The sequence below is a fragment of the Gorilla gorilla genome, chromosome 8 (assembly GCF_029281585.2).
Source record: "Gorilla gorilla gorilla isolate KB3781 chromosome 8, NHGRI_mGorGor1-v2.1_pri, whole genome shotgun sequence".
In the NCBI taxonomy this organism is placed as follows: domain Eukaryota; kingdom Metazoa; phylum Chordata; class Mammalia; order Primates; family Hominidae; genus Gorilla; species Gorilla gorilla.
In genome coordinates, this window is record NC_073232.2 from 26,174,144 (window position 1) to 26,194,367 (window position 20,224).

The window sequence follows — 20,224 nt, forward strand, 5'->3', positions numbered from 1 at the left end:
AGGGGGAGGAGGGAGAGAGTTGTATCTGCTGGCTCCTTTCTCATCCTGTCTGTTACTGGTCAAAAGTCCCCCCAAAGCGTGACTCCCCACCTCCCTGCTACCTACACACACAAGTCAGGTTTTGTGATCTGACTCCTCAAGACAGCTACTGAGCAGACAGAGTGCATGCCCACAGCCTGACGCTTCACCTGAGTCCAGGTACAGAGGTTGACAATCATTCTGAGGGTCAAGCTCGGCCATCACCCCCTGACAGTGTCAGATGAGGCAAGGTGGCATTAGTCAGGGTGTGACACTGAACCAGCAGCCCCAGGCCAGGAGGCAGGTGGGGCCAAGCAAATCTGGGCAGCGCAAAAATTAAGTCTGACAAGACAGGAGAGAGATTATAGATCAGGTGGTAAAGGTGAAAATGGAGAGAAATGATAGAGTTATAAATATAGTCTGAAGGTAGAGCCTGTAGAACTGGCTGATGTGGGTGAAAAAGAAGAAACAAGATGACTCCAAGGCTCAGGTGTCGGCAACTAGAAGAACAAAGCCACCTGTTATTGGGGTGAGGCAGGTTACAGGAGTGGCAAGTTTTGGAAGGGATCAGAGACCAGTAGTTCAGCCTTGGGCATTCTAGGAGAAAACAGAGATAGTAAGAACGACAATACCTGCCTAATAGAAATATTACAGAGAAGCTTATTTCAAAGTTCGTCCAAATTATGAACACAGTTGGCTAATATGTATAGCCCTGGCGCGTCTTTTCTTTCACAACCCCAGCATCTCCCTCAGCTCCATCACTGCCCTTTTGTTGCCCATCAGACATTTCCGGAAACACGCACTAAGGAGCGCTGTTTTCACAATGTAGGTGTGCTCTCCTTCCCCACAAAACAAAAGGGTGGGCGGGGGGCAGGAGCAGCAGGGTCCTTGCCCAAATATAAATACATATGGGAGGCACTGTTTTAAGCCAAACAGCTTCTTTACTTCTCAAAACCTGATACATTTCACGTGTCTTGAGAAGGTCTCAAGGAAAGATGTTGTGTGGAGAGTTTCTAAACGTATTTGAACATCAAGGTACACTGAATAAACAAAATCCATATGATCCTCTCAAAAGATGTGGAAAAAGCTTTCAATAAAATCCAACATTTCCTCATGATAAAAACCCCTGAAGAAAGTAGGCATCAAAGGAACATACCTCAAAATAATAAGAGGCATCTATGACAAGCCCACAGCCAACATCATACTGAGTGGGCAAATGATGGAAGCATTCCCCTTGCGAACTGAAACAAGACAAGGATGCCCATTCTCACCACTCTATTCAACATAGTATTGGAAGTACTAGCCAGAGCAATCCCTCAACAGAAAGAAATAAAGGAGCCAGGCACAGTGGCTCACACCTGTAATCCCAGCACTTTGGGAGGTCAAGGTGGGCTGATCACCTGAGGTCAGGAGTTCGAGACCAGCCTGGCCAACATGGTGAAACCCCGTCTCTACTAAAAATACAAAATTAGCCAGGCATGGTGGCGCATGCCTGTAGTCCCAGCTACCCGGGAGGCTGAAGCAGGAGAATCGCTGGAACCCAGGAGGCAGAGGTTGCAGTGAGCCAAGATTAAGCCACTGCACTCCACCCTGGGTGACAGAGTGAGAAGACGTCAAACGATCTCTCTTTGCAGATGATATTATTTTATACCTAGAATACTCTAAAGACTCCACCAAAAGTCTACTGGAACTAATAAATGACTTCATCAAAGTTTCAGGATACTAAATTAATGTGCAAAAATTAGAAGCATTTCTATGCACAAATAATGTTCGAACTGAGAGTCAAATCAAGAATGTGATCTTCTTTATAACAGCCACAAAAAACATATAAAAATACCTAGGAATACATCTAACCAAGGAGGTGAAAGATCTCTACAAGGAGAACGACAAAATACTGCTAAGACACATCATACAGGTGACAAACAAATGGAAAAACATCCCATGCTTATGGATTCAAAAAATCAATGTTGTTAAAATGGTAGTACTGCCTGAAGCAATCTACAGATTCAGTGCTATTCCTGTCAAACTACTAGCATCATTTTTTCATAAAATTGGAAAAAACCTATTCTAAAACTCATATGGAACCATATAAAAGCCTGAATAGCCAAAGCAATCCTAAGCAAAAAGAACAAGGCCAGAGGTATCACATTAATGGACTTCAAACTACACTATAAGACTACGGTAACCAAGACAGCATGGTACTGGTACAAAACAGACATATTAGACAAACGAAACAGAATAGATAACCCAGAAATAAAGGCACACACCTACAGTCATCTGATCTTCAACAAAGTAGACAAAAAAAAAATGGGGAAAGGACTCACTATTTAATAAACGGTGCTAGGATAGCTGGCTAGCCATATGCAGGAGAATGAAACCGGACCCCTACCTTTCACCATATACAAAAATTAACTCAAGATGGATTAAAGACTTAAACGTAAGACCTCGAACAATAAGAATTCTAGAAGAAAACCTAGGAAACACCACTCTGGACATTGGCCTTGGAAAAGAATTTATGACTAAGTCTTCATAAGCGATTGCAACAAAAACAAAATTGACAAGTGGGACCTAATTAAACTACAGAGCTTCAGCACAGCTAAAGAAACTATCAACAAAGTAAACAGACAACTCACAGAATGGGAGAAAATATTTGCAAACTATGCATCTGGGAAAGGTCTAATATCCAGAATCTAAAAGAAACTTAAACAACTGAACAAGCGAAAAACAAACAACCCCATTTAAAAACTAGGCAAAAGACATGAACAGATACTTCTCAAAAGAAGTGGCCCATCAACAAAATGAAAAAAAATAGTCATCATCGCTAATCTTCAAGAAATGCCAATCAAAACCACAATAAGACAGCATCTCACACCAGTCACAATGGCTACGATTAAAAAGTCAATAAAAGGCTAGGCGTGATGGCTCATGCCTGTAATCCCAGCACTTTGGGAGATCAAGACAGGTGGATTGCTTGGGATCAGGAGTTCGAGACCAGCCTGGTCAACATGGTGAAACCCTGTCTCTACTAAAAATACAAAAATTAGCCAAGCGTGGTGGTGGGCACCTGTAATCACAGCTACTAGGGAGGCTGAGGCAGGAGAAGAGCTTGAAACCGGGAGGCAGAGGTTGCAGTGAGCCAAGATTGCACCACTGCACTCCAGCCTGTGCAACAAAGCAAGAATCCGACTCAAAAAAAAAAAAAAAAAAAAAGTCAAAAAAACCCGCAGATGCTGGCAAGGCTGCGGAGAAAAGGGAACCCTTATGCACTGTTGATGGGAATGTAAATAAATTCAGCCATGGTGGAAAGCAGCTTGGAAATTTCTCAAAGAACTTAAAACAAAACTACCATTCAACCCAGCAAGCTCATTACTGAGTATATATGCAAAAGAAAGCAAATCATTCTACCAAAAAGACACATATACTTGCATGTTCATCACAGCACTAGTCACAATAGCAAAGACGTGCCCATCAATGGCGGACTGAATTAAGAAAATGTGGTATATATACACCATTGGAATACTATGCAGCCATAAAAAAGAACAAAATCATATCCTTTGTAGCAACATGGATGCATCTGGAGGCCATTATCCTTAGCGAATTAACACAGAAACAGAAAACCAAATACCTCATGTTCTCACTAATAAGTGGGAGTTAAACATTGGATACTCATGGACAAAAAGATGGCAATAATAGACAACTGCGGACTACTAGAGAGAGAAGGGTGGCAGCAAAGGTTAAAAAACTAACTGTGGGTACTATGCTCAGTGCCTGGGTGGTGGGATCATTGATACCTCACATCTGAGCATCACACAATATACCTAAGTAACAAACTTGCACATGTACCCCTTGAATCTAGAAGTTGAAAAAAAAAAAAAAAAACATTTACCCCTAACCCCAAAAAATACTTTGCAGTGAAGTAAGCACACATTATTCCTCACAAGAAAAGATAAGTAATTCAATTGTCTAATGGGAAGTTAAAGTTCTCTTTTACTGAATACTCAAAATTCATCTTACGTATTTCTTTTTTGTATTTCAAGTTTATTAACTTCCACAGCTGCCAGAAAAGAAATGATAAATTTATTTTAATAGGACAACTTTTTACGTTGCTTCATTTTAAATCTGACTTGCTATATAAGAGTAACTAGAAGGAAAGAGGCATGAAAAGGAAAATTTTATGATCCCAAAGACAGGTATGTATAACTGAAAAAAAAATTAAGCGGTTCATATGCCAGCCCCTAACAACTGATGCTATAAAAATATCCTTAGGTGACATTCGTATCTACATACAAATACACTTCATCGTAATGTAGTTGCCTGATTGAGTTACAAACACACCCAGTTACAAGCTGGTCTGGTAGACTCCCAAGTTGGCATGTAAGTCATTGAGGAACAAAGACCAAAGAGATTCAGAAAATGAATAATTAATACGTGACAAATGAGAGGCTTAGCATTTTAAAAGAAAATATTAAGCCTGAGTAATTCTTACTAAACACAATGAAGTATTATGGGGTAAAACTCAAAGCCAACTCCCTGGAAGAGCTTTAGAAGCTATTTGGCAGACAGGCCTTTTTGCTTTTAAGGCTGACTCCAATATTTGACTATATAGAAAACAGTCATGCAGCTAGAGCTTTCCTTTATTCACCACCTTAAACCACACTTTACTCTGCTCCTGATACCACATTTTAAAATGAGAAACATACACAATCTTATTTGCATATATTTGCAGGTGACCTTGCAGGCTCCACTGATATATAACCTGTGACACTACTTCTTCCACTGCTTTCTGAAAGAAGATATTTTCACTTGGAAGATTCTCATTAGCCAAAACTTTGTAGACTGTGCAGACATAAATATCAAAGTGCACATAAGTAGTTTCTGTATAGGTCAAATATGTATTTAAAAATGTAATAGACATTGTTACACTGTGGCCATCTAGAATCTTTGCCTATGTTTCCTGTGTTTGAAAATTTGCCACAGTATGGATCCTTCCTTCCCCAAATAGAAGCCAGAACTCACCTTCTCAGCTTCCCTTGTCTGGCCGTGGTATCTAGTGCCTACCAACCACCTGCATCCACATGATAAGACCTCAGTTTAGAGTTAGCAGTGTGAGGAGAGACTTCAATTCAGAGGTAGCAATGGAAGGACTTAAACAAATGAGGAACCCCATCTTTCTGGCGAGGGAGGTGGTTAAGAGGCATCCACCTCTCAAGGGAAAACTGTGACAGCACTTCTGGCTTCCAGAACCCAGCACTGTTGGTGTAAGCTGTGATGTCGGGATAAAGTTTCACTGTGGCAATACCCACACTATAGTGTGGGCAGTGCTCCTGTTCACCTAACCTGTTTGTTGGGTGTCCTGGAGATTCTGTGAGTTTCCAAATGTTTTTAATTTTTTTTTTCCTGATTATGTTAGCTAGAGTGGATTCTGTGGGTTGCAACTAAGAACTACATATAATACAAAAAAAGAATCTGGGCTAAATAAACCTTCCTCATTTGATACGACGATAGCAGAATGATTATCAATTCAATAGTAACCTCAATAGTAAGCTAGAAAGAGTGTGGTACTGTGCTAGAGGCTGTACAGGAACAGAAAGGAACAGCAAAGAATGGTACATTTAAGCCATGTAAATACATGGGAAAATAGATATAAATCAAGTTAAATGAAATTTAGAAAATACAGAAGCATCTATGTAGTGACTGTAAAAATGCAACAGCACATTGGATATGCTGATAAGGATGAAAAACTTTTATTGACATATTTTTTAAATGTTCACTGGGTTTGAGGCAAATCTATCATGTTGCTAAAGAAATTAAATATACTTTTTATAACTGAAAATTCACTAATGTGGGGAAAAATATTTGCAAATCATATATCTAATAAGACATTAAGATCCAGAATCTATAAAGCCTACAACTCAACAACAACAAAAAGAAAATTCCAAAATGGGCAAAGGCCTTGAAAAGACACTTCTCTGTATTGAAGAAAACAAATGATTAACAGGCACATGAAAAGACCCTCAACAACCCGGCACAGTGGCTCACACCTGTAATCCCAACACTTTGGGAGGCCAAGGTGGGTGGATCGCCTGAGGTCAGGAGTTCGAGACCAGCCTGGCCAACATGGTGAAACCCCATCTCTACTAAAAATACAAAAAATTAGCCGGGCATGGTGGCAGGGACTTGTAATCCCAGCTGCTCGGGAGGCTGAGGCAGGAAGATCGCTTGAACCCGGGAGGCGGAGGTTGCAGTGAACTGAGATCGCGCCATTGCACTCCAGCCTGGGCAAGAAGAGCGGAACTCCATCTCAAAAAAAAAAAAAGAAAAAGAAAAGATGTTCAACATCTTTAGCTATTAAGAAAATGCAAATCAAAACCACAATAGGATGTGATTTCATATCCATCAGAATGGCTACTATTTTTAAAAAATGGAATAACAAGTGGAGAATATGGAGATGGAGGAAACGGAGTGCTCATGCAATGGAAAATTGTGCCGCTGCTGCGGAAAACAGGCTGGTGGTTCCTCAAGAGTTACACAGAATTATCATATGATCCAGCAATTCCACTGCTAGGTCTATACCCCAAAACTTAAAAGTAAGGACTCAAACAATACTTATATACCAATATCCAAAGCAGCACTATTCACCATGGTCAGCAGGTAATTGATACAACTCAAGTGTCTATCAACAGAAGAATGGATACACGAAATTGTACAGCTATACAATGGAATATTATTCAACCACAAAAAGAACTGAGATATTGATACAGGCTACAAAATAAATGAACTTTGAAGACATTATTCTAAGTGAAATAAGCCAGACACAAAAGGACAAATGTATTATTCTACTTATGTGTGGTACACAGAGTAGACAAGTTCATAAAGACAAAGCAGAATCAAGGTTACCAGGGACTGGGGGGAAAGGGAATTTGGAGTTATTGTTTAATAGGTACAGAGCTCTGTTTGAGATGATTAAAAACTTTTAGAAACAAACAAGGGTGATGGTTGCACAACATTGTGAATGTACTTAATGCCATTGAACTATACATTTAAAAATAGTTTAAATGATACATTTCATGTTGTGTTTTACCACAATAAAAAAATTCCATTATGAACCTTATCTAGAAATCAGTCAAAACTGAAGTTCAATATTATTCCTTTTGTGCTGCTTGTTATATTATTTAATGTATAGATCCAAGGAAGTTAGTAGTTCTAACCAGAACAACGGCAACATAGCATAGTTAAAAGGTCAGGTAGGTAGACCTAGGTTAGAACACCGGTTCTACTGCTAACTAGTTTATTACATACTTTAAAAAGGACCTGAATTTAAAAGATCCCTAATAAACACTAGAGTTAGCTGCTGTTATTAGTCTTTATTATTATATTAAAAACCACCTGGAAAGGAGCAATGCATTTTATTACAAGTAAATTTTAAACTTTAGTACATCAAATAAGTGAACATTGGAAGGCAAACAAGCGTGGAAAAATATTTGCATCAATATGATTAAGAGTCTATATCCCTAACATGCAGATTTCCACCGAAAAGATGAGAGAGCAGAGAGGTACAGGGAGGCAGGAAAGTTGCTTTGGATCACAGGGTCAGCCAGGGAAGGCCAATATATGAACTAAGACATGAAATGTGAACCGAAGCTAGAGTGAAAAAGTCTGGGGTTAGGGAGCACTCTGGATGAGGCAACAGCAAAAGCAAAGGCCAGAACATCGAAGAACTTCGAGGGTTTGAGGAGTAGAGAGAAAGAAAACCAGTAAGCCTCGACAAGAAAGGCTGAGGAAAGAATTCAGGGAATCGTTTAATTAGAATTTCAGCTTTGGGTGTTGACGGTGAAGCGGGATGCTGAAGGGAGAGTGGCAGATAAAATTGAAGAGAAGACAGAAGCCAGAACTCACAAGCCTGTTAAGATGGGACTGTGATTACAGTCTCAAAAGCAACCATTTAAGCAACGAAGTAACATGATCTGGTTTACTGTGCAAATGATCATTCTGCCTGCTAGAAGGAAAACAGATGGAGTAGTGAGGCAGAATGGAAGTAAGGAGAGAAGCTGGGAAACTATGTTAATAATTTAAATTAGAGAACATAATAGCTTGGATTCACAACAGCAGCACTGGCAATAGAAAAACGTGTACAAATTCACATTGCATTGGCTAATAGGAGAGCAAATATTTTACTCTTTCATTAATCCCAAAACTGTCACTTAAAATTACACAATTTCCCCTAACAAATTAGCAAGGATTAAAAATTGATAATACATATCCCTGATGAATATGTAGTTAAGGCACTCAAAAATCTCTGAAAAGCAACTTGCTATCCTCTCTCTCAAAAGCCTTAAAAATTCTCAGTTTTTCACTTAGTAACTAGCACACAGTTAAGTCTTACTGTTGAATTAATTCCAACAGTTAGGAAACATGCTTAAAGAGAAAATCGGCATTATGCTCAAGAATGTAACTGTAGCACACTGTACTTGCAAAAAACTGAAGAATGATCTAAATATTCGACACTTAAGGAATGGCTGAATTACAGCTTATGACAAAGTACTAAGCAATTCATTAAGGAGTTTCAAGATATGGGAAAACGCGGACATTATATCACTTCAGAGAATTAACAAAGAGTAAATAGTACTAGAGTTTTGCTTTGATGCTGCTAAGTTTTAAAATGAGAAATAAAGATAGAAAGCCAGCAAACAAGTACTAAAAACTTAATGATCATTAACCTAGTCTAGAATTGAAACTCAATAAATCTGCTCAAAAAACTTATATGCCAAATCCATTCAATATTGTCTGTATCTTACAGTTAGTCTCTTGTTACTCTTGGTCCTAAATAAGGAAGCAGGGAAGTTTCAGTTTGGTGGTTGTCTTAGTAATTTAAGAATAAACATGCACCTTCAAAGCCTGTTTGTCATTCTATATCCCCAGCTCCTAGCACAAAATCTGGCACAGAATAGGAGCTCAATAAATAATTTTGAGTGAATATCACCAAAAGTAAAACTTTCAGTTCCAACTCAGCATGAAAGAAATCAAAAACCTCAAAATCAAAGACGTGCATAAAAGTAATAGTTTGCTTGATAATATCTAGTGATGTCGTTTTAAACTAATAGTGATAATAATGTGTAATATTTGGAGTGGTTACAATGTATCAGGCACTAACAAGCACTTGACAGACTTTAATCCTTATAATAATCATTCTCTTTTAAAACCAGGAAACAGGTTCATCACTGTTCACGAACTAGCCCAACGTCACACTGCCACCAAGCTGGAACTCAGTTCTCTGGCATCTAAACGCAGAACTATAGAAGACACGTTTCTTTCCAACGATCAGACTTCCAAGTTCTTCAAGCTTCCTCTACCGTCCTATTTAACATTCGCAAACTTCTACCTTGAATTGTAGCTATTACCCCTTCCAAGATCCATCTCTCACCAGGGGAGCCCCTGCCAGCTCCCTCCCTCCCCAGCTGGGAAGCCCCCCAGGATGAAGGACCGAGTCTCCATGCTTCTCGGTGGCTGCACACTTAGAATGGGGGCTTGGCACCAGGCGAGGGTCTCGCCCCTTTGATACCCTTTGAGGTTGATTTACTGCCTTGCGAATCCTGACTCCCAACTGGGCCCTTTGAGGCGCCATGTGCGGCCCCTCGAGCCAGACTCGGCGCCAGCAGAAGGGAGTCAGCGTCTGAAGGGGTGGACAGGGCGGCGCGCAGGAGCTGTTTCCACGACAACCGAGGGCCGCCCCACAGTGTCCGCCCCACAGTGTCCGCCCCTAGCGTCTCGCCGCTCCGCCCCTTCCCGGCGCGGGTGCTCCAACCAGCCCCCGTGAGGGAATAGAGAGAGGGGTGCTCGATGGACTCTCACCTCTCAGCGCGTGGTGCATGCCGCCCACGCCGCTGTACAGCTCCAGCACCCGCAGGGGTTCCATCCCCGCGCCTCAGCCGCCGCAGCCCCGGAGCTAGGCCTGCCGGTCCGTCGCTCCTCCTCCCTCCATCGCGCCGCTCCCTCAGCCTCTGGTTCCGCGGCGTTTCAGTTCCCCCGTCTCCTACCGCTCCAGGCTCAGGGCTTCAGAGGGCCTCGCGGCCTGGGGGTTGGCAAGGGTCTGGAGGGGAACAAAGGACGGAAAACAATAAGGCTTCCCGAATAAATGGCAGCCACTCTGTAGCCTGATTTACGCTCCATTTCCTTCTTTGGTGTCAGGGGCCTTGATTGGAAAAGAAATCCAGAGTTCAGTAAAGGGGAGAAAACTGCCTTGGTTTCCAAGTGAATTAACACTGGTTAGAAGCCAGAAAAAAATCATTTTTCAGACAAGCTGCTTTTCTGTCACTTAGAAGCCTGAACATTCAAACATTCTTTCCACAGTGTGCCTTGTTTCCTGCCTGCCCTGGGTCAATAGAGAGAAATTAGACCAGCCTCTCTCCTAGAGAAGATTCCAGAATTATAAGTAAGGACACAAGTCGACTCGCAGCAGAGAAAGCCCTGTGTGCGTGCTAATAATACAGAGGATGTTTGTTGTGTCTATTAGTGGGGTTAATTATGTTTTAGCTTGGAAATTACACCTACATAGAATACACAGTGAATATCACGCAGGATTATTTATGGGTCTTTAAGTGCTAGGGCCTTGATTCCTCAGGATGATCCAGTAACCAACTGTTAGAGGCTCATGTTGACGAAAAAAGCCAAACTCCGTAAAACGTTTGAAAAGGTTTATTCTGAGCACAAGGTGAGGACCGTGACCCATGACACAACCCCACAGGGTCCTGACAACATGTACCCAAGGTGGTTGGGCTACAGCTTGGGATTATATGGTTTTAGGGAGACATAAGGACATTAACTGGTATATGCAAGGTGTACTTAGTTTGGTCCATAAAGATGGGACAACTCAAAAAGGGGAAGGATTCCAGGTTACAGGTGGATTCAAAGATTTTCTGATTGGCAGTTGGTTGAGAGTTAAGTTGTGACCTAAAGACCTGGAATCAATAGAAAGGAATGTGTCTGGGTTAAGATAAGGTGGAGACCAAGGTTCTTATTATGTAGACGAAGTCTCATACGTAACAGGCTTCAGAGAAAATAATTGGCAAATGTCTCTTATCATGTGTAAAAAGATGCCAGACTCTTAGTTAAATCTCTCTTGGATCAGGAAAAGACCTGGAAAGGGAAAGGGAGTCTCTATAGAATGTAGATTTTCCCCACAGGGGATGGCTGTGCAGGGCCATTTCAAAAAGTGTCAAAGAAATTTATTTTAGGGTAAAATGCTTTGATTTAGGGCCTGCTATCTTTCATGTGATGCTATACTAGAGTCATGTTGGAATTTGGGTATCTTATTGCTAAGAAGAGTCTGTTTTGTCAGTATGAAGATCTCTTGTTTTAATATTAATACTGGTCAGTTGTGCCTGAACTCCAAAGAGAGGAGAGTATAATGAGGCATGTCTGACTTCCCTTTCCCAGCATGGCCTGAACTAGTTTTTCAAGTTTCTTTGGAATCCGCTTGGTGGAGGTGTTCACTCAGTCAGCTGGGGCGAGCTTAGAAATTTTGTGGGGGGAGCGGTGTTTACAGTCAATTATAAATAAAAATAAGGTGCCCATATGGAGGATAGAAAATGTTCCCGTTGTGAAGTGTTCTTCTCTTTGTTCCCAACACTGCCACAGGTTTTTGTTAGGGGGAACTTGGGGGTACCACTTGTAATAACGATAACTGATTTGTTAGAAATGTTGCATGCCTGCTAATGTAATGCTGTTAACAAAAGTATAACCACTGCATCCAAATTATAGAATTCACTGGTTCCTTCTGATGTGGTCTATGAAATTAACTTTTAAATTGTACATGTGCATTGGCCATGTGCTTTGCTTTTTGTTAGTCACTTTCAGATAAGAAGAGGTGTGTGGTAGAAAGATACCAGATAACTCAGCTTTAGCCCTGGCATTGCCAGTTAACTGATTGTGTGACTTTGAGATGACCCTCGTTTCCTCATCTGTAAGATAAAGGAGAAGGGAACAGAAAGAGATGGATTGTTGAGGGTGTTTTAGTGCCAAGAAATGAATTCATGGCTGAATTCAAATTAGAAAAAATGAGACCTGATTTGGCAACCTGTTAATTATTTATTGAATTTGAAATATGTAGAAAGAAGACTTGTTACCTGCTTTAAGCAAATGTACTCTTAAACTAACTCAGCTTACAGAAACCATGTACACACTGACATATGTATAATGCATGAAGCAAACTTTTTAAATATTTATTACATATAGTACCAGAAATAAACATCAGTACATAAAATGTAAAGGGAACTATGTAGTCATAGTGATTTATATATAGCCAAAAACCAATATATTAAACAAATCTGGAATTTTCAGCATTCATGCTATAAATCAAAATAAATGTGACAAAAGACCTTACCTGTAGGGGAGAGACAGTACAGACACATGGCAGAGTTAATGAAAAATACCAACCTCCTGAGAGGAAGGAGCCTCAAACCCCTTCCCCACACAGGCTGATTACAAACTGTTTACTCTGATACTTAAGGATCTTCACGGTGTAGCCCTGAACTTACTTTTCTTCCTTAACTTTTTTCTCTTCTTGAACTCTGCTATAAATGAAACTACTTGGTGTTCCCCAAACATGCCCTTCAGTTCACTTCTCTGCTTGTGTTCTTTCCCTTCTCTAGAAATCTCCTAGACTTCTTTAAGACCTATACTTCAAGTGGAACCTTCCTTCTAGACTCCCAGCCTAAAATACCCTGACACATTGCAACTCCTAGGTCTCCCTCATCTTCTGAAATACAGATCACCCTTGTACTTGTCATTCAATCCTTCCAGTTATTCTAGCCCAATTTTCACCTCATACGTGCCACATCTTTATGTATTATTTCCTCTCTAAGGCTTATCTCGTGCTAATTATTTCAAGAATGAAAACTCTCTCCATAATCATAATTTACGACTATCTCCATGGAAGCATCTGTAGATATTAGGCCCCCTGGGATTATGTATGCAAGTGTCTTCCAACCACTGGCACAAATTACATGATTTGGTGGAAGAGTGGGAGGGCTGGTGGAGGTGATACAGTAGGGAGTAGCTGAGGAGAAAAGTGAGGTGAGCAGAATGAAAGTAAATATTGATTACTTTTTCCGAAAGCAAATCCTGCAGGCTCATAAGAGAGAAGAAAAGCTCTCTAGTCCCATAATTTCCCATAAAGTCATCCTCAATGATAGGTACAATACTATTTATATTTTAATTAGAGAAACTAGACATACTTTTTAAAAAGCAAGCAAATATCAAAACTGGAATGTTAGTATATTTACTACATTTTCTCTAAAAGCAGAAAATGTGTTTCTTTAAAAAAAAACACATTAATTAACACCTGGAAAATAAAGGCACATATAAAGCATATCAGAAATAATTAAGGGGCACATCACAATACTAAGGACCATATTAAAAGAGTAATAGCACACACTCAATTATTGAAGGCACTGGGCTTGGAATCTAATGACATTTTTATCTTCTACCCTTATGTGTTCTTTCACTGATCATTAATATCTAATTAAATGAAATAAAGTTTTCCAAGTGCTGAAAATGCTTTTTCAATCATCTTTGAATTTCCATGATCCAGGCCACTCTCTTTCTCAGCAAAACATGACGTGGATTCCTATACAGGCTCACTTACAGGCTGAGGACACCCTGCTTATGCCAATTTCAGTCATGAATAAGTTGCATTCTGGCTTTATACCAAAAAAGAAGGTCTTTATGAATTGAATGGAAAAAGAAAAAGTCATATGAGAAGAAATTGACAATAAGAAATGTCCTCAACAGAGTAAATTTTACAAATTTGAATTGGAAAGGCCCACAGAGCTCATTTACCACTTCTGAGCTCCCACTTATTTGAGAATGCCTTCTACTATTTTCCTGATCCGTGGGCAATAAGCCTCAGCTTGCAAACTGCTAATGAAATGTTTCATGGTGAACAGCTGGAATTATTAGAAAATTCTTCCTTATAGTCTCCTAAATTCCAGTTTCTTTTAGATTTGCCCTCTGCACTGATTTTAAAGAATTATTCCTCTTCTGGTTGGGCACTGTGGCTCATGCCTGTAATCCCAGCACTTTGGGAGGCAGAGGCGGGTGGATTACCTGAGGTCAGGAGTTCAAGACCAGCTTGGCCAACATGGTGAAACCCATCTCTACTACAAATACAAAAATTAGTCGGTTGGGGGCTGGGTGAGGTGGCTCACACCTGTAATCCCAGCATTTGGGAGGCCGAGGCGGGTGGATCACCTGATGTCAGGAGTTCGAGACCAGCCTGACCAACATGGTGAAACCCCGTCTCTACTAAAAATACAAAAATTAGCGGCTCATGGTGGTGCATGCCTATAATCCCTGCTCCTCGGGAGGCTGAGGCAGGAGAATCGCTGAACCCGGGAGGCAGAGGTTGCAGTAAGCCAAAATTGTGCCATTGCACTCCAGCCTGGTCAACAAGAGTGAAACTCCATCTCAAAAAAAAAAAAGATTTTTTTCTCTTCTATAATGATTTGCTTTGTGGTTAAGAATGCAAGCTTGAGAGCCACAGTGTAGACAGGAAGCACACATCTGCTGCTGCTGCTCCCTAGCTAGGTGACGTGGAGAAAGTCACTACATCCTTTTTTGAGCCCAAGTGCACCTCTAAAATGTATAAGTAATAGGACATGCAGTTGCTATGAAGATTAAAAGCACTTAGCCCAGTGCCTAGCACAATACAAATAAATGTATGTTAAATAAAGAGTGCCTGTGCAATGACATCCTCTAAGTGATGCATTCTCAGTCCTGTCGGCTATGAACTATCACATGGCATGATTCAGATCCCTCGCATTGGTCACAGTCCAGCTTGGTGATACCCATTTTAGGAGCCAACACTGCATGAAACAAACTGAACATAGATCAGCATATGGTAGAGCGAACCAGATGGCTACAGACATTCAAGGGCTCTAGGGCAGCTTTAGGCCCTGTAGGAAGTGTTCAGGGTTCCTCGGCTTAGACCGTCGTGGAGTAAAGACTGAAAGTCTGGAAGCTACCTCAGCCCTGACTGAGTAGGTGCTGAGCATGGAAATAAAGAAGTCAGAGAATAGACAGCAGAATTCATAGTAAAATAGATACCGCTTAACTCTTAACTTCCAGAAGAACCAGGATTGCTGTGAAGGCCAGAGCTACAGCTCTGACAATCTTCGGGGAAAATTTTTTCAGTGACCTTAACCAGGATTCATGAACTGGGGAGATCTGGGGTGCAGAGGAGGGGAACCTATTTTATAGCAGCTAGTCATGTGTTGACTCTTTCATACACTAGGCACTGAGGAGATTTGCAATTTAAAAAATTTAAAAAGCAGCCGGAGTGGTGGATCTTGCCTGTAATCCCAGCACTTTGGGAGGCCTGGCTGACAGAGCGAGACTCTGTCTCAAAACACAAACAAGCAAGCAAGCAAACAAACAAAAAACTTACAAAGTGCAAAACTTTGTAATCTATTTCAGACCATAAAAGTGCCAATAGTAAAAAATGCAATTGAATACTTTCATTTCCAAAGCATAGGGGATTTTTTCTAATTTAATTGATTCTCACTATCCAATAGGATAACCAGTAGCCACATTTGGTAAATTAAGTTTAAATTAATTTAATTAACATTAAATAAAATTGAATTAATTATACTAGGCACATATCAAGTGCTCCGTATTGCTCAGCACAGATGTAGAATATTTCCATCATCACAGAAAGTTCTATTGGGCAGAGCTGCTATGCAGTGATGGTCCCTTTTAGTTACAGCCTTTATTAATAGCCCATCAATAAATGACCAGTGTTGGAATGTGTGCATCAATTATTGCATACTGAGCACCAATTTTAAATAAATGTCCCCCAAAATATGGGGCAAAACGAACTCAAATTAAAGCAAACCTTACAGCTAAACATTCTTTCTCTTTCTCTATTATCCAGTCACCTTACTGATAAACTGTCATGGAGGAAAAGAAACAGGAACAGCAGATGTGTTCTGTCAGTGGATGTGATAAACTTTCAAGAGAAAAAGAACAGATGGAAAATGAACTTCATGATGTCTTTAAGGAGTAGTACTTTTTTTTTTTTTTTTTTTTTTTTGAGACAGAGTCTCACTCTGTCACCCAGGCTGGAGTGCAATGGTGCAATTTCAGCTCACTGCAAGCTCCACCTTCCAGATTCAAGTGATTCTCCTGCCTCAGCCACCCAAGTAGCTGGGATTACAAGTGTGCACCACCACACCCAGCTTTTATATTTTTAGCAGAGACGGGGTTTCGCCATGTTGGCCAGGCTAGTCTCGAACTCCTGACCTCAAGTGATCCACTCGCCATGGCCCCCCAAAAGCCTGGGTTACAGGCATGAGCCACCGTGCCCAGCCAGAAGTAGTACTTTTCTGTTATAAAGTATATTCTAGTGACTTCTGACTGTGAATAATGTTATCTTACACTTACCTCAGAAGGAATAAAAAGAAAACATGTTTTTAAAAATTAGGATCATGAATAAAGTTAATTATACATTTTCTGCCAAATAAAATAGAAACCATGCAGTTTGCCTCATACTTTGCCATTTCAAAGTACTCATAGATTTTTAACATGGATTTTGCTCTTGGAGGCTCATTCTTAAATTCTCAATTTAAAAATATTTTGCAGCAAATTTAAAAGATGATGTTTCAAAGTAAATATAGTGGGATCCATTCTTTAAAACTGCTTTCTTAACTTCACAGAAAATTAGAACTAGAAAGTATCTTAAGGACTATTTGATACACTGTTTTTTAAACTATTTTTAGACATAAAGCCTTTTGTTCAAACAAAATCTCCTCTGGAATGGGGAGCAAAGATAGAGAGGTAGAGCAACAGCTACACTGTAACTTAGTATAAAAGATACTAAGTAGACTCATTTGGTCCTGCCTGCTGCCCCTCTACACCCAGAGGCAAGGCCAGGGATCTAAAGCAAAGCAATCATAGGAGGCACAATATGTCACTTCCTGAGAGCAGGCTGACCTGAGGACTGAGGGGAACTTCAGAGATCTATGAAGCAAACTTGATCTGATACGGTAATGCATGCTATAAAAGCCAGACAAAAATGTTAACATAGCTGCACAAATTAGAGACTATCTCAGAAACTAATGTTTAACATTGATAACAGATCCCCTGCCCAATCACTCCTGCAAAGACAGCTTGATACAGTACAAAGTATATGGTCCTTAGAACTAGATGGATTACCATGGATCCTGCCTCAAATACTCCCTTTCTTCACATATTAAACGGGTAATATTTGATAACAAGGTAACTGTGTGTGTATATATATATCATGTGTATATAATTGTACACGTATCAATTATATATGTGTACATATCAATATATACATATATCATTTATATGTGTACATATCTATATATACAATGTGTGTATATAGACAATGTATATATGTACATTTCAATATAAACACAATGTATATAAGTGTGTATATATGTATATATATCAGTATATACATAGGTACACACACACACACTGATAGATATATATCAATAATGTGCCTAGAACAATAAATACTGGTTTCCTTTCACTTTCTGAACAACTTTGTCATAATATATAACCCATTTCTTCTAACAATAGGGAGAATTATTTTCCTAGTATGTTTCCATAAAGGGTATATTACCAAGAGATTAATTTGCATATTGCCTAACAAGGTGTCTTTCTTTATTGTTTTCTATTATAGCCTTCAATCTTTTCAGGTGGAAAAACACGACCCATGTTGAGAATATAGGAGACAGAATTTAGTATCTTGGAGAGCTGTTAGTACTTTGCTCCTTTTCTCTTGTAATTTATCTGAACATTTAGAACTGCTCAAGGTAACCAAAGAACACAAATCAGACCTACCCACACCAGGAAAGGGAAAACACACATACACATACACACATACACAGGCACACAACCCTTCATAGTCTTTTTTCTGCATTGCTACATCATCAGAACTGATAAACTAAAACCCAGAGAAAATTCAAAGACAAAGACTTTTAATTTTACCCTACTTAGGTACTAGTTTAGGTAGACAACAATATCACTTAGAATTGTTCTCACATGATCCAATAATGACAAATATAACTAAAATATAATAACACTTTTATAGTACTGCCATGACTGTATCTATTCACTCTATAAGAAAAAAACTTCCTATTATTTAAAATTATTAAAACATTTCTTGTCAGTTTCAAGTCACTTATGTGAGCATATTACAACATACAAGCACATTTCATTTTTCAAACTTTCTCCTCTAGCCTCATGTTCTAGAGGCTGTCAACCTTTACTTTACAGAGTTAAACTTATTCCTGCAGATCAAGACTAAAATGTTTTATTTCCATCTAAGGTAATTACTGCTAAGTTAAAATGTATAAATCCTCCAATGGGATTGGTACTATGTTTAGTCACTCAGAGAATACTGGCTGACGAAAATAGACCACATTCCAAAAGACAGAAAAAGTATGTTTGACTAATAGGAAAATAATAATAACACAATAATGACTTGTATGTTTCAAATAACTTTATAAATGTTTAAAATGCTTATTAACCCATTTTAGACCTATCGGCTTTTCTTTTTTAATATTCACTTTTTTACAAATAAAAAGTAGAAAACTTCATGTCATTTGCTCAAAGTCACATAAGTTAACATTCTGCAGGTTAACAGATTTATTTGCAAATCACACAAACATATTTTTAAAAGAAGGGAATTTAGACGATAACACTAGTTTTTTGAGGAAAAAATAGGCTGGAACTCATCACATAAAAATGAAAGGGAGTTAGTATATATTTTGAGGAAGGATTTCATATTAGGAGTTAGACAGGATTCTGGTTAGGAAAGAATGTCAGGAGTCCGCATGTCTTTTTTTTTTTTTTTTTCTCGTTTCATTTTAGGACCAAATCCTAGAATAGAGTGAAAAAAGAATGCCACAAACAGCATTATTTATATATCTTTGCACAGTTTTAAAATCAAAAAGCAGTTTTATCATGTTACTTGTTCCCTCGAGAGATGAGGCATTATTGTTTGGAAAATAAATTTTTGATTATCGCCTAAAGTGAAAGGGACTTAATAAACAAACATTGGAAAAGCCCAAAGTACTGAAAACTCAATATAACTGCAAGAGTCTCGCTTCTGACCATTTTTTCTCTTTTTTGCTTTTGTGCGATCTCAGCTCACTGCAACCTCCACTGCAACCTCCACCTCCTGGATTCAAGTGATTCTCCTGCCTCAGCCTCCTGAGTAGCTGGGACTATAGGCATGCACCAGCACACCTGGCTAATTTTTGTATTTTTGGTAGAGACGAGTTTCATCATGTTGGCCAGACTGGCCTTAAACTCGTGACCTCAACTGTTCTGCCTTTCTTGGCCTCCCAAAGTGCTGGGATTACAGGTGTGAGCCACCGTGCCTGACCATAGCTAACATTTTGAGGTTTCTCCCCCGTAGTCTTTGAACTAATTGTATTTTACCCAAATCAGAATCTTATTGCATATGTTTTATACCTAGCTCTTTTTCACCTAATATGTTATCATTGTCAGTTCTGTACTTCATTAAACACATCAAAGATATATACCCTTTTTAAATGCTGACTTTATTTTTCTGCATTTTAAAAATAATACATGCTAATTTCCAGGGGTAAAACAAATTACAAAAGTATACAAAAATTAAAGGCACTTCCTTCTGTTAACCTTGATTCCATCCTCCCCCTTAAAAAAAATTTTAAGTTTGTTGAATGTCTTCTAATAAAGATGTTCATCTCCAAAACTATGACAAGGCAGTCACAGACATTTTTGCAATGAGCTCAGAGTTGTACGCATATGTTCATGTGGAGTTTTCATATTTAAAAATATTTATGCCTGAAGTGCAAAAAATAATAATTTAAATAAAATACATAATACATTTTGTTTAATTTGTCTTAAGACTGATGTATTTTATATACATGGGAATCTGGAATCATCTTACAACTGAGAAAAGTTAGCAGTTAACTTCCTCTGAACGTTACATTTTAAACACATTTTAGCTCCCCAAACAATATGTCAGGCCTCAGATAGGCACTCTTTCAAAATTCTGCCTATGAGGAAAATACTAAATATGAACATTTCAAAAATAATTCACCTTTAAAGCTATATTTTGTGATTAGACTGAGTACCATGAAAGTCATAATTACAACCCTTGCGTGTATAAAGCATCTTCACCTCAGCAGCC

At 39.2% G+C, this 20,224-nt stretch overlaps 1 protein-coding gene across 9 annotated transcripts in view; it reads right to left on the bottom strand.

The window, feature by feature from the left end:
- TRDMT1 (tRNA aspartic acid methyltransferase 1) overlaps positions 1-10,159 on the bottom strand; it is a 55,070-nt gene extending 44,911 nt beyond the window's left edge. For 8 of the 9 annotated variants that reach the window (XM_031015625.3, XM_019035598.3, XM_055352237.2 and 5 more), the window contains exon 1: positions 9,868-10,100. In XM_031015625.3, coding sequence (XP_030871485.1) covers positions 9,868-9,931 — 64 coding nt within the window. In that variant the 5' untranslated portion in view covers positions 9,932-10,100. Of the gene's footprint in view, positions 1-9,867 lie in introns of all 9 variants that reach the window. The other variant, XM_019035596.4, reaches the window with a different exon arrangement.
- Positions 10,160-20,224: the final 10,065 nt, after the last annotated feature.